Raw genomic sequence first — 15,556 nt, 5'->3', positions numbered from 1 at the left:
AAGGGAAGGGAAGGGAAGGGAAGGGAAGGGAAGGGAAGGGAAGGGAAGAGAAGAGAAGTAGAGGCCGGCCATGAGCATATGGATGGATGGGGGGGAAGGAGGAGGGGCAAGGGGACAGAGAGACGCTAGAGGCAGGAGAAGAGCAAGAGAGAGAGAGAGAGAGAGAGAGAGGGAGAGAGAGAGAGAGAGAGAAGGAGGAGGAGACAAGCAGCCCCTTTTATAGTGGGCCAAGCCTGCCCGGCTATTGCCACGTAACTGTGGGGGTGGAGTTTAAAAGACAGAATGCTAACAACCTCTCTATATACAAGTTCATGTGCAGATGAGTGAGTGACACACTCAGGAGGTGTGCTGAGTGTCTTTGCACTTTGGTGGGATCAAACGCCCAGTCGTGTCACCAACTCTGTGGTCTCTGTTTGAGGCTAGACCAGAGATTGTTATGTAGGTGTAATGACAAAGGCACCCCCATTCCCTACAGAGTGACCCTTTTCATAGGCACTTTACAAAAAAGAGGATCTCACAAGGGAGTTACCTTCAAGTGGTACAGGAGCCTTTGGCTCTGAGATCTTCTTCCTATCCAGGAGTCTTTCTTTTTGTGTTGTTTCCCCACTGCTCCCTATCCCTGGTTCTGGACACCTAAGCTTGTACCAACTCTCTCCTGAGATCCAGGCTACTTTCAGGGATCACACCTCTAGATGGTTTTGTTTGTTGGAGAGAGGGTCTCTCATTGCAGTCCTGACTGTCCTGGAACTCTTTGTGTAGACCAGGCTGTCCCCAAACTTGAGATCTTAATGTCTCTGCCTCTGATGTGCCACCATGCCTGGCGGGAGACAGTTTTTGAGACAATCTACTTAGGCCTCCTGCCTCAGACCCAAATCCTAACTGAACGTGGTGAACAACTAGGTTCCCCTGAATGTTCCTTCAGTCCAGTCCCCTTTACAAGAACTTGGCTGGAGAGAAAGGACTCCCGGTAACCGAGAAGGCATGATTACCCCACAGTTTTCGGGGATCCCAGATGATCTGATGTATTGGCGAGGCTCCAAAGCATTCCTGAAGGTTCTGGGGGAAAAAAACAAACAAAACTTGAGGTGAAAGGAAGGGGTGTACGTGATGGGTAGAATGCATTTGAGCTGATGTGAGTTATGGGTGGGTGGGTGCTTAATCTCTAAGAGAAAAAAAAAAAAAAAACTCTGGCTAAGTGTTAGATGGTGGCTTGCCAGGCCTAGAGGGACATGCCTTTAGTCCCAGCGCTTGGGAGGCAGAGACAAGCAGATCTCTGTGAGTTTGAGCCTAGCCCAGTCTACATAGTCAGTTCTAGGCCAGCCAGGGCTACACAGAATGGCTCTATAAAGTTACATGGTGTTGCAGACCTGTGGTTCGGTTCCTTGTTGGTAGAGGCAATACGATATAGAGTTTGAGGTTAGCCTGAGCTACTTAATGAATTCTAGGCCAGCCAGGACTACTACTCTCAGAGGTTCCATCTCAAAAAGAGAGGGAGTAGGAAGCAGAAGCGCTGTGTAGACTTAGGTTTGGCTGATTCCCTCACACGTTCTAATGGAGATAGTCTTTTGGGGACCTGGGGGCCAGAGGGGCTGGGTGCAAGGTGTATTATCCTGGGGCTAAGAAGGAAAAATAGAATCTGGGCAGTGGTGGAGCACAGATTTAATCCCAGACCCCCAGGGGTTGGGGCAGAGGCAGTGGCCAGAACTACACAGAGAAACCCTGTCTCAAACAAAACAAAACAAAACAAAACAAAATAAACAAAAAAAGCAGAAGAAGAGAAAACAAGATCAGGAAACTACACTTTAGATGGGACCTCTATTATCCAGTCTGGATCACAGGTCAAAACTCACTTGGTGCCTTTGGGTTAAACTGCCCCTCTTGGTCGGGTTAGAAAACTTGGCAGTCTTGGTGACTGAGAGTTATTATTGAGGCAAATCCCAAGCTTGGACTTCACAACTCTGTGGGGTTGGAAGATACTGTGAAAAGGTCTAAAAGGCCCTTTTACTGTGAGTGATGGAGGTGAGGCTCAGTGCTTGGGGCAGGTACACTTGGTGCGGCTTCCTCTTTTTGTCAGGTGGGCAGGTTGGCCAAACATTTAGGAGGGACAGTTAGCATATTGTCACCCTTAGGCCAGCAGTTTGCAAAAGGCAGGTTGTCTGATTTGAAGTTGACGAATTAAAAGTTTCTTAGCACTCTGAAGTCGCAGAGACTTTTCTGGGAAACATCTACTGACCTGGCCATCATTGTGCTTCCCTACGGCTTACCTGTAGATACGCCCATGTGGCCCGCCCACTAGGCCGGCGCCCCGCCCACCCTCTCAGAGTGCTTAGAACTGACTTCCGCCCACCTTCTCACCTTGCTTAGAACTGACTCCTCCGTTCTGTGTCCGCAGGATGCTGAACCGAATGTCATCCGAAGACAGGCACCTGGGCTCTAGCTGCGGCTCCTTTATCAAGACGGAGCCATCTAGCCCGTCCTCGGGTATTGATGCCCTCAGCCACCACAGCCCCAGCGGCTCGTCGGACGCCAGCGGTGGCTTTGGCATGGCCCTGGGCACCCACGCCAACGGTCTGGACTCGCCGCCTATGTTCGCAGGTGCGGGGCTGGGAGGCAACCCGTGCCGCAAGAGCTACGAGGACTGTACTAGTGGTATCATGGAGGACTCGGCCATCAAGTGCGAGTACATGCTTAACGCCATCCCCAAGCGCCTGTGCCTCGTGTGCGGGGACATTGCCTCTGGCTACCACTACGGAGTGGCCTCCTGCGAGGCTTGCAAGGCGTTCTTCAAGAGAACCATTCAAGGTGGGTGGTGGGCAGTGCGAGATCTGGATTCGGGCTGTGGGTGGGGACCTTGATCTACAGGTCTAGTTGGGTTATTCCCTTAAATCCAAGTCTAGTTTCCTGGGGGCAGAGGTGGTCTAGAGGTCTCCGGTTCTGTGTCTTGATGTTTCTCATTCGGGGATTCTAGACAAGGATTCCAACTGTAAGACTCGTAGATAGAGCATGTTTCTTCCTGCGTCATCCCTGAAACGCCGTTGAAAGATCCACAGGAATACCTGAGCCTGGACAGCTCTCACCATGGATACTGTCCAATGTATCAGCCCTCCCTCCAAAAGCCTATTTTTGTGTTTGGGTCGAGGGGGCGTGTGTGTGTGTGTGTGTGTGTGTGTGTGTGGTGTTATCATTATTTGCCTCACTATTTCATACTTAGACGCCTGTTTGCTTCTATGTTAATCGCACAAGTAGAAAGGTAGGCCCGTTTTCACGTGGACAGGAACTGACTGGGATCCTGGCGGCTTTGGGCTATTTTTCCATATATTTGCATATCACTAGGGTCACATGCTGATAGCCCTGGGGTATTCTGCTTTTTCTTCTTGATGAATGTGTTCAGGAGTCCCAGAGCTTCCCTCTGTGCAGGTGAGTAGAGAGGATAATGGTGGATCAAGTCCTCACTGGGCAATATTCTTTGGGACTGGGAGCAAGAATCTTAATGCTTCAGGCTTAGTGTCGAACACTTATAACTTGCAGCTGTCAGTCAGTCAAGATAGCTGGTGAGCACCTCCTAAACACTGTCTATGCTGCTAACAGGTGCCAATTCCCCTCCTCCTGGCTGGACACACTGCCAAACCCAAGGAAGCTATCCGTTTCTCCCAGTCTGGTTCTCCACCCCCACCCCCCCACCCCACCCCCCGCCACCCCCCCACCCCATCCTGCCTTTTGGCCTCAACAGTGTTCTGTTCCACTGTTCTCCCTTGACCACTGTGAAAGGTGTTGGCCAAGCTTCCCTAGGGTGATTCTGTGTATTCAACAAGTTTATATTTGTTAATCTCACTGGATAATGATCTATTAGACCAACTGAGGGCATTAGAGCTTGAATATGTTTACAGTTCTACTTAACCATTCGGTGGCTGAGCTAACCCACCAGGCTTCTGGGTCAGAGAGTTGAACCAGCCCTTCCTTACCTGTGAGCTCAAACTTGGGTGTGCTGCCTCAGTTCCCTTATGTGCTTTATAGAGTGCGTTTTCTTTTTAGGGTTTTATGTAGCCCTCTGTAGGCTCAGTTTACTGTGTAACCAAGGCTGGTCCCAATCTCTGGATCGCCGTCTCTACCTTCCAAATTTCCAAGTGCGGAGACTACGGGATATTCTATCACTACCGTGCCTATTGTTTTCCCTTTCTCTTCTTCCTTTCTCCTTTTTCTTTTTTTCCCCTATACGCTATTAGGAATTGAACCTAGGAACTGGTTGTGTGTGCTTACCAAGGCGTATGTGTAGAGGTCAAAGGACAATTGGCTGGAGCAGGTCCTTAACACGTGGGCGAACTCATCAGGACCCTTGGCAATATGTGTTCATCAGGCTGGCCCCTAGCTTAGCGTTCACTGCTATTTTTACTTTTAACAATATCACTTATGGTATACTTTTTACTGTAACAGCAAGTCTCATCATGCAGAACAAGCTTTGTTATAGGCATATATTTAAATAAAGTAGTGTAATTACTTTGATCTAATAAAATTTAGATTATTAAACTGTTTTAGGGCCTCTGAGATTGCTTAGTGTATATATGTCTGTCACTAAGCCTAATAACCTTTCAATCCCTGTAACCCACATGGTGGGTAACTTCTGACCCCACGTGCCTCCACGCATGTACACAAAATAACTAAAGTACAATTAGTCCATTGTGATCATGAATAATATTCATTTGGTACTTTGTGACAGGATCTTACTGTATAGCCCTGGCTCACCCAAAACACAGGAGATCTACCTGCCTCTGTTTCCTGAGTACTGGGATTAAAGGAACACACTTATCACACCTGGCCTTAACTAATTCTCCCCTTCTCACAGGGTTTTTCTATGTAGCCCTGGTTGTCCTGGAACTTGCCGTGTAGACCAGGCTGGCCTCAGACTCAAAGATCCCTGCCTGCCTCTGCTTACGGAGTGCTGGGATTAAAGGCCTGTGCCACCACCCCCAGGCATAAACAATACCTCCCTTAGATTCCTTTGGCCAAGCCAGCCTGCAAATATATAGACTGAACACGTTTGAGCTCCTTGGTATATACCAGGAGCGGAGACAGACAATGACTGTCCCCCAGGCTGCTCTTGCTTCCTATTCCCCTTTTTGGTGCTGGGTGTGTAACTCAGGACATGGCATACTGGACATCTGCCGATCTATATCCCGGCCCTTGGGTGGAAGGAACCTCAGGGTCTATAGGTGAAATAAATGGTGTGGCAGCAGCTCTGTCTCTTGCTCTAGCCAGGGCAGAGAACTTACAGCGAGCAAATGTTTGAAGCGTGGTATGCTACTGAAACCACAGGGTTTTTTTCTTGCTAAAGTGGGAAGTGACCTTGAAGGTTTGTTTTATACTCCTTAAAATAATTTTTGGGGAAAATGGGATTTTTAGAAGATGATCACATTTTCTCCTTTCCGTGGTGTCTTTAAAATGAGGCAGAGGTATTCTAGATCAGATTTTCTAGAAACCAAGGCTGGTATATATAGAACCAGAGCCTCTGCCACCCCCTTACCAGGTGGTTAGGAGTGTTCTTAGGGAAGGTCTGTAAACAGTATTAATTATATGCTACCATGAAAAGGATACAGATCTCTTCCTAGAATTTGGCTGAATACTGTGACCCTTATCTCCAGGAGAGGTCTGAACTCATTACAGGAGACGGTCCTCTCCAGAGCAGGGGAAAGCTAGCTTGAGGCCAGAAGTTGGCCGGATGCTCTCCTTATTAACTCTTTAGTTTCCTTCTAACGAAGATGGCTATCACCGTGTAGCCCTTGCAGGCTAGCTGTTCTCCTGTCTCTGCCTCTCACCCCATGGTTTCGTAATTTCCTGGGATTTTTTTTTTTTCCTAAATGGAGTCAAGAGCAAAAGAATGAAGCAATCACTTGATAGAAATTCCTGCTTGTTACACAGCAGGAATTTGAGACTGGAAATGAGTCTGAAAAAAAAAAAAAAAAAAAAAGGTGGAATTCATTGCTAAGTGCCTAGGGGTCTGCAGGCCCAACAGTAGGCTCCAGACTACAGCTTTCTCCTAACCAGGGAGATCTAGACCATTTTTCTTTGTGTGCACAGTCAGGGAGGGTATTTCCAGGACTGAGGTGCTGTGTGGCCTCAGCTTTTTTTTTTTTTTTTTTGGTTTGTTTGTTTGTTTAACTTTTGAGACCTGGTTAGCCCAGAATTTGCTACGTAGTCTAGGCTGGCCTTGAATTCACAGATCCAGTTGCCTCTGCTTCCTTCCTGTGTGCTGGGATTGGAGCTGAGATTACAGTATGGTGCCAGACTGTAACCTAAGGTTTCTTGAGGGCAAGGCTAGAGTTCTATTGAGCTACACCTCAGCCGCAGGCTATCTTTTAAAAGTCTGGCTTTGTGAGCTGGCGTCATGAGAGAAGCCTTTGAAGCACTGGGAGGCAGAGGGAAAGCCAGCCTAGTTCATATTAGCAAGTTTAAGGCCAACCTAGGCTACATAGAAAACGTTTAGTCTTGATTAAACGTTTAGTCTTGATTGATAGCCAAGCACCTGTAAAGCTCTGTAGGCTCTGAGCACAGTGGAGACTGCCATCCCTTCCCGTCAGAAATTTCTGTCTGGTCCTTCCTTTTTTTTTTTTTTTTTTTTTGGTTTTTCAAGACAGGGTTTCTCTGTGTAGTCCTGGCTGTCCTGGAACTCACTTTGTAGACCAGGCTGGCCTCGAACTCAGAAATCCAAGTGCCTCCCAAGTGCTGGGACTAAAGGCATGTGCCACCACTGCCCGGCTGCTCCTTCCTTTATGGAAGGAAGTTTACAGGAACCAGCATGTGATGACAGACGTTCATTCTCTGGGCTTGGCTGCATGAAGGAAAAGAGAGGGGTGGCTCTCCGGGATGAACGAATCAGCCTGCTTTTGTAAATCAAGTAGTGCTGGGACCCAGACACTCCTAGCATTGACTTATTATCCCCAACACATGACTGAGCTGCAACAGCTGGCTGTTGGGCCACAAAACCCTAGATTTTTACTAACCACTCCTTATAGAGCAAGGGAAGTCTGGTCTCCAGCTCCTGCTGTTTGAAATCAACTCCGATGGTGTAAGCGAACCATCTTTACTGTCAGTGGAGATTGCAGAGCTGGGAGCTGTTAGGAGCATAGCCCAGAATAGATGAACTCAGAGATAAACAAAGGCACCTTACTGCCGACAGACTAGTGGCTCCAGGCAGAGGGAAGATGGGGGGTCTGATTGAATTTGCTAGCATATCTAAAAGAGAGTTTGTGACTGTTCAGGACGATTAGCCTGCCCTTGGAGCAGAGAGACTGGCAAAGGTGCCTTCCTGTCCAGGAAAAGGGAAGCTGAGGCTAGGGGCAGCCTGTTCGTGATGTATTAAACGTTCAGGTGATATGATTAGTATCTTTCTGATTATGACTTAGTTCTCTCAGTCAAGTTGTGAACTTTCTAGTTAGGTAGACAGATCAATTTCTTAAGTTAGAGCCTTTGTTTTTGCCTTGGTGTCTCTGGGGCTTATACATCACACTCTTGAACTTGGGCAGTGGGAGTCTGCCCTCTCACAGACAGCCCCTTTCTGTGGCTAGTATCATCTGACTTAGGGGTCAGATTCCTGCCTGTGATGCTGACCCCACGCCCATACTCATCAAGGCTGTAGAAGAGCAGCTCCAGGGCCCTGTCAGTCAACTTTGACCACTCTAGCAGTGACTGCGTACCTTTTTACTGACTGTGGATCCTTCTGTCGATTTTAAATATGTAGGAGCCCCCAGTCCTCAAAATGCCCTCAACCCTCACCTCTTTTCTTGCTTCCCTTCCTCCTCTCAGGTGGTTTTTTGTTTATTTTTAATGGTTATAGTAGTGGGGCCATTTTCAGGGAGGTTCCCTCTTGGAGCCCCTAAGTGTTTACCCACTACCAGCCCTTAGGTTATCTCAGATACTGTTAGCACTGATCTGATTCCTTGAGAGGGTAGGAAGCTGGGATTTGGAACCTCATGATGTAATCTCATGATATTTTAGACAGAACCTCAAACTTAGCTTAATTCTCTCAGCCTCCTGAGTGCTGGGATTCCTGGTGTGAGTCGCTATGCACAGCCTCTGTGGTTGTTTTTGATATTTTTATTACATTTGTTTATTGTGTGTGCCACCAGAGTTTGTGTGGAGGTCAGAGGATAACCAACCTGTAGGAGTCAGTCAGCCCTGAGGGCCCCACATAGGTTTTCAATCATGGTGGCAAGTGCCTTTACTTGCTGAGTCATCTCCAGCCCTTTAAAAAGTGTGCGTGCGCGTGCGCGTGTGTGTGTGTGTGTGTGTGTGTGTGTGTGTTAGTGTGTCTGTGTCCCACTATGTAAGCTCAGGCAGGCCTCACATTTTCTGCAGTTCATCTGCCTCAACCTCCCAAGAGCTTCAATTCCCGGCAAGAGGTACCACACCCAACTGATATTTTGTTTTGTTTTGGGATGGAGTCTTGTGTATCACTGGCTTGCTTCCACTGGCCAAGTACTGGGATTACAGGCATATGCCTGTAAAAATTTCAATTTTGAAAAGCTTTCCTGTGTGCACTTTGTGGTGTAGACTTTATTGAGTTTGCCCTTAGAATCTTGGGTCTTTGTCAGCCTTCTAGCTACCTTTTGAATTGTGTTTCAGGTCCCTCTATCCTTCCAGGTTGATTGAATGTATAGATTGTTCTCTCTAGCCATTTTGGTTTTTTTTTTTAAAAAAAGCTATAACACATGTGCTTGCCTGCGTGTGTGTGTGTGTGTGTACATATATATATTAGAAAAATTCTTTTATGTGTTAATTTCCTGACTGTCCTGGAACTCACTCTGTAGACCAGGGTAGCCTCAAACTCTCGAACTCAGAAATCCGCCTGCCTCTGCCTCCCAAGTGCTGGGATTAAAGGCGTGCGCCACCACTGCCTGGCTGACTCCCAACAGTTTTAACTGTCAATTCACATTCCTGAGGGTAGCAAATTTGCCTTACGTTTGTTTCCCTTGTTACTGATTCATACAGGTGACCAGCGTTGATTGAAGTCTTCAGACAGTGCCATTGATTTCTAGTTAAATCATAAGTTAATGAAAGGCCAGGCATGGTGGTGCACACCTCTAATCCCAGCACTCAGGAGGTAGAGGCAGACAGATTGGAGTTTAAGGCCAGCCTGGTCCTTTAGTGAGTTGGAGGAAAGGGAGATTCTGTATCAAAATTTGAGAGAGAGAGAGAGAGAGAGAGAGAGAGAGAGAGAGAGAGAGAGAGAACTGACATTATATCATCTCTAATATGAGACAGTTGAAAACTTGAATATTAAGCAACTTCCCTTTTTCTAAATGACTGAAGCCCCTGACTTATATTTGAGCTTGTGACGAGGTCATTAAGTTCTTCAGTGAGTTTGTGTTGAGTAACAATCATTGCACTGGGGACCCAAGGCCCCCTCCCTACTCCAGCCTCTCTGATGTGACAAAGAAGTCAAGGAACAGACTGAGATGATCAACCTTTAGTGACAGATGGAGGCCAAAGGTGAAGGAGGGTCCGGGAAGGCTATGTGAAGAAGTAGCTTTCAGGGTAAGTTGAGGCCCAAGTAAGAACTCAGGGGACCAGCACTTCGGACAGAGGAAACATCGAGTGTTTTCAGGACCAAACTGACTTTGTGAGCCAGTGAAAGCATAGTATTGCGGGGCGGTGGTGGTGCACGCCTTTAATCCCAGCACTTGGGAGGCAGAGGCAGGCGGATTTCTTAGTTCAAGGCCAGCCTGGTCTACAGAGTGAGTTCCAGGCTACACAGAGAAACCCTGTCTTGAAAAACAAAAAACAAACAAAACCAAACAAACAAAAAAAAAGAAAGCATAGTATCAGCTGCTCCAGAAGCTGAGGCAGGAGGATTGCTAGAACCTAGAAGAAGATCAAGGCCAGCTTGGAGTTTAGATATCTTATTTAAACAAACAAACAAACAAACAAAAAAACCCTTTGTACCTGGGGGAGGGGTGTCTGTGCACATGCATGCCTGTCTCTATAGAGGCCAGAGGAGGTTCTCAGATCTCAGGAGCTGGAGTTAGAGGCAGTTGTGAGACACACACACACACACACACACACACACACACACACACCCTTTGTTTATTGAGACTGATTTTCTCTGAGTAGCCCTGGCTGTCCTGGAACTTGCATTGTAGATCAGACTAGCCTCAAACTTAGAGATCCTCCTGCCTCTACCTCCCAAGTGCTAGGATGAAAAGCCCCTGGCTAAAGTTGTGAGTCCTTTAATGTGGGTACTAGGAACTGAACTTGGGTCCTCTGCAAGCACAGTATGTGCCCTAACCTGCTGAGCCATCTTTCCAGCTGCCCCCTCTGCCCCTCCTTTTTTTTTCCTCCTTTGCTTTGAGATAAGGTCGCTCTTTGTAGTCTTGATTGGTCTAGAACTTGATGTGTAGGCCAGATCTTCCTGCTTCCAACTTCCAAGTGCTGGGATCACCTCTTCACTAATTTTTTTTAAGAGTGGGAACTGGGAGTGTGGCCTAGTGGTGGAACAAACACTTAGCACGTGTGACGCTTGGGTTCAATCCTTAGCACAGAAAGAAGGGGATTGTGGAGCATGAAGCCAGTTTGTACCCATCCTGACTGCCTGAAAGAGATGATCAGTGTAGCAGGAGTGAGAGAGACACCCTGCCAACACTACCCTGGATCTGTGATTTAAATCTAGGAACAAATGAGGAGTCCTGGCTTAGAGCTCCTGCCCACCAGAGGCCCAGCGACAGGCTCAGCGGGGAAAGTCTCCACGGAGCAGGGTGAGGCATGACTGATGGGTTGTTCTGTCTGGGACCACCTCCAGGCCTTTTGTCTTAGAAAATGAGGCTGGTGGGTGAATCCTAGGGGACCCAGGACAGGTATGGGGACAAAGCCCAGGATCTGAAGCAGCTTGCAGGCCAGTGACAAGCCAGCTGGCTGACCTTGGACAGGGACTTGAGTCCCCTGCCCTCAATTTCCCTGTCATCAGGGTCTGTTAAAATGGAGTCACCAGAGAATGGGAAGAACGGCTCATGATCCTCTGTTGAAGGCCAGTGGGTGTGCTCAGAATGTGGCTTGGTGACAGAGTCCAAAGGGGGCTGTTTAAACCGATTCACAATCATACTCTTAATCTTTTTGAACTAGTGACACTTTGAGCTTTCATTTCTTTATTAGTAAAACACTGCTAATAAATATCTCGGTCCCCTCAAGTGTTATTCCAGAAACTGAGCCATAGACATAATGCGTGTAACTTACTGCCTGGTTTATAATTGCTACGAAGTGAACAGTAAGTGTTCACTATGCTTGACCAAAGGAAGCCATTGAAGATTTCTAGATAGGGAATTAGATGACTGTCCTCTTAGCAAAAGAATTCTGGCAGTGATAGGAAGGAAAGGTCTAGAAGCCATGTGTATCTGCGGGGAGAGGATGGAGTCTGGAAGGGAGGAGAGCATGGGAGGGGTGTTTCAAAGCACAGTGACTGGTGAGATTCTGCAAGAGACAGGTGCAAAGGACACCTGGGAAAAAGAGACATGGATAGTGGGATGGTGGCAGAAGGGTGGGAATAGAGGAAAATTTTGAAATAATGAAATTCTGGACACACGAATCTAATCAGTTCAGAGATTCTGGAGCCCAGAATCTGCACACTCTGGGCTTTAGGTAAAATGAGATCTAGGGCTGTGGATCTCCAATTGTGTGCCCTCCCACCCACCTATTTGGCTTCCTTAGAAATGCAAATTTAGGGCCCTACCCCCTGGACTGAACAACTGAGAAACTCCTGACTGGGCTCTGCTGATTTGTGTACCACGCCCAGCTAGCTCTTTGGGCTGGTTGGGAAGTGGAGGGATGAAGGAGGAAGGACCTTAAAAGGAGTTGGGAACACCATCCTTTCAGTTCTGAAACGCTGGTTTGCCCCAGTTATGGCTGTGGTATTTCTTTCTTTGCATGAGTGGTGCACCATAGATTTATATGCTGTCCTCTTTGTTAAGAGTTTGCAGAGGATCAAACCTAGGGCCCCGGGTCTGCCAGGTTAAGCCTCTTTCACAGAGCTACACCCCAGGCCACAGAATCTAAGTTTTCATAAGGTATAATTTAAAGATAATATCAATTTAATGACTAGAGAAGAAACATAGATTCTCTTTTTAAAATTGGCATTACGTTTTGTTTATCGTGTATGAGCCGTTACACCACAGCGTGCACACATGTAGAGGTCAGAACTGGTAGGAGTTGAAAGATCTCTGCCATGTGGGTCCAGATCTTTCTCAAGCTCTCAGGCTTGGACACAAACACCTTTACCCACTGAGCTATCTTGCTGGCCTTTGAAATACAAATTTCTAAGGAAAGATAGAGTGGGGCGTCTTCTTTGTATCTTATCTAAAGTTAACCATTAAAAAACCCTAACAACCAGCACTTGGGAGGCAGAGGCAGGCGGATTTCTGAGTTCGAGGCCAGCCTGGTCTACAGAGTTCCAGGACAGCCAGGGCTACACAGAGAAACCCTGTCTCGAAAAAACAAAACAAACAAACAAACAAACAAAAAACCCTAACAACAACAACAACAACAATAATTTAACAACCCTCTAACATAGTCTTAGTTACTAATGTTATAACTTCACACCTGTACTTAGAAATCTTGACCTTTATCAAAATAGGGTGGGTCACTCGTAGTCCAGGCTGCCTTGAAAACCTGTCCCTTTAACCCTAAACTTACACGCATGTGCCATCACACCCAGTTTTACTGTTTGTCTGTCCCCACCCTGTGTCCAACCATCCTTCATTCTCTCCACTTATTTGGTTAAAACTGATTTTTCTGTTTTCTTCTTGCTTCACCGTCTTGTGTTTCTAGGTTTGGCTTCTTCCATCTTCTGTAGTTTTTGCTCCCTGTGGGGCCCGGGCGTATGTTACTTGAGCGTGTTGGAGAGGAAGAACTCCGGTATATTGTGTGAGTGGAAAGGAGTTTTGGTTTTTTGGGTTTTTTTGTTTGTTTTTTTGTTTTTCGAGACAGGGTTTCTCTGTGTAGCCCTGGCTGTCCTGGAACTCACGCTGTAGACCAGGCTAGCCTCGAACTCTTGAATTTAGAAATCCGCCTGCCTCTGCCTCCCAAGTGCTGGGATTAAAGGCGTGCGCCACCACCGCCCGGCTGAGTTTTGGTTTTTTAAAGATTTATTTATTTTATTTATATGAGTACACTGTCACTATCTGCAGACACGTCAAAAAAGAGCATCTGATCCCATTACAACCGTGTGGTTGCTGGGAATTGAACTCAGGACCTCTGGAAGAGCAGACAAAGCTCTTAACCACTGAGCCATCCCTCCAGCCTGGAAAGGACTATATATTTTTTTTAACCCTTGAACTCTTACTATATTCACACTTTAGGTTATGAGGACTGATAGTCATCACCCCCTGTCGCCTCCTAACCTGGACACTTGCCACTAAGTAGAAAAGCAAGGACAGGAAACATGTTGAAGGTGCTTTCCTTGTGAACAAAGTCTCATGCAGCTCAGGCTGATCTGGGGCTCACCATGTAGCCTCTACTGGCTGTGATCTCCTCAGAGCTCAGCTATGTAAACTTTACAATTAAAAAAAAAATCTACCTTGTAAATTTTAATTTTTTTGGATCTTTTTGTTTTGAGGTAATTACAGCTCACGTGAAACTGTAGGCAAGCATACAGTGAGATCGAGCATGCCCCCACCTTGGTAAATTCTTGCCCATCCTGGAGATTGCTGGAGATGCAGCTCCCAGGTTGCCCTCTCCCTGGTGAAGGGGTTCTGAGAGTGGCAAGGCGGGATGTAGACTGCTTTGAGAAGGTGTTCATTTGCTTCTCTTAGACTGTACACAGGCTGTTCCTGCAGAGCCAAGCCCTCCGCATCCCTCGGTGTAGGGGAATCCTCTGGTTTGGCTTATGGAGGGGGCTGAGTGGTCCCACCCTCCATTCCTGTTTTGGTCTTCGCTTCCCTGTTGCACTTATCTTTGCCTTGATCCTGTGTCTAGGACATCTTTGGCTCATGTTCTCCAGAGACAGTCAGCCTCCTCTTGTGTAGACCTCGGAGGGACTCTTGGTGGCCACGAGGAGGCTGCAGAGCTGGTTTGAATCAGCCACACACCTCCTCAGCATACACTTCCAGGAAAGTTTTTAGCCCGGGTCTGCACCTAGCTCTTGCATTCTCTTACATCATGTGTGCCTGAGGCCTTGTGAGGTTCTTCTGGCTAAGTGTATCTTCCTCCTTCTAGGTCCTTCGTCTTTGAAGCTACTCCTTAGTCTTTATTTTTTTACTTAGTGTTTGTGTATGTGTATGGAAGCCAGAGTACAGCTTTCTGGAGTCTGTTCTCTCTTTCCATGGGTGCCGAGGGCAGAACCCAGGTCCTCAGGCTCAGAGACAAGCACTTTTACCAGATGGGTCTTCTCGAAGAAGCAACAGCTTCTCATCTGCATCCATTTGAGCTTCCGGACTTTTTACTTTCTCCTCTGTTCCTGCTCCTCTCCCTACCCCCTTCCTTTTGAGCAAAAGGGTCTCCCATATCCCAGACAAGCCTCATACTCAGTATATAGCCAAGGGTGGCCTTCAACTCTTGGTCCTCATGTTTTTTTTCCTCCTGAGTACTGAATCATGGGTGTGCCGTCATGCTCCCTGTGATGCCGTTTTGGTGAATGTTCACAGGACTTCATGTGCTAGACAAGCACTCTACCCACTGAGGTACATCTCTAGTGCCTCTCTACCTGTCCCATCCCCAAACTCTCGCTGTTGCATCAACCTTTAACAAGCTTCGGGGAAAGCATGGAGATTTGTGTTTCATTGGGGCTGACTGGAAGGGACGGAGATAGCAGAGGCCACTGCATTACAACACAGACTGAGAACTTGCCTGTTGGAATGTAGCCTCCGGGGAGGAAGGAGGATGAAAAAAGCCTTGGGAGCAAATTGTGTAAGACTCCAGAAACTTCCTCAGTGCTGAACCCAAGAAGCAGGCTGTAGAGTCACTCTCTTTGACGTGCCGAGGAAAATGGAGGAGCACGCTGTGAGGATGGTTTCAGTTTGAGAAAGCTGAGAAGCCCAAAGAAAGGCAGCGTGCAGGTCCAGGACAGACCATCTGTCCCAGTGCAGGGCACTGCAGTTGGGTGACGGGGAGTCCACACAGGACTGAGATTGTCTAGCTGTGGATGAGGAGGGAAGGGTAGAGGGTTGAGGACAGGGTACCACACAGAGAGAAAGGGATGTCTCTGTCCTACAGGACTGAGATAATGAGAGCCCGGCCCTTCGCTGCAGCTGCTCACCACAGCCGCTGAGGTCAGCTGGGGCCCTGGAACTGATTGAGCTTAACAGCTCACCCAGGCCTGAGGGATGAGGCTTCTGGCTTGCTTACAGCCTAGGGACAGCTGGTGGGGCTTCCCCTGGGGTTCCCTTCTGAGGGTGGCCTAGGATCAAAGAGACTACCCCTCTCTGCCTCAGGGTCACACAGAGTTCCAGCTCAGCTCCGGATCTGCCTTCCTGTTCCTCAGGCAGAAACAGGAGCTGAGGTCCAGCCGTCCATAGATAGACTCCAATGCTCTCAAGTGTCCTTCGGTGGACAGGACAGCCTTCTGTGTGGCACTGACAGG

General features: G+C 47.6%; 1 protein-coding gene across 2 annotated transcripts in view; it reads left to right on the top strand.

The window, feature by feature from the left end:
- Esrrb (estrogen related receptor beta) overlaps positions 1–15,556 on the top strand; it is a 99,738-nt gene that overhangs the window by 49,921 nt on the left and 34,261 nt on the right. Inside the window, exon 2 of one of the 2 annotated variants that reach the window (XM_028771912.1) lies at positions 2,393–2,802. In XM_028771912.1, the coding sequence (XP_028627745.1) occupies positions 2,393–2,802 (410 nt within the window). Of the gene's footprint in view, positions 1–2,392; positions 2,803–15,556 lie in introns of those variants that run through there. The other variant, XM_028771913.1, reaches the window with a different exon arrangement.

The sequence above is a fragment of the Grammomys surdaster genome, unplaced genomic scaffold (assembly GCF_004785775.1).
Source record: "Grammomys surdaster isolate TR1022 unplaced genomic scaffold, NIH_TR_1.0 210, whole genome shotgun sequence".
NCBI classification, from domain to species: Eukaryota; Metazoa; Chordata; class Mammalia; order Rodentia; family Muridae; genus Grammomys; species Grammomys surdaster.
The sequence above is the reverse complement of the archived record's forward strand: the minus strand, read 5'-3'. Positions and strand labels throughout refer to the sequence as shown.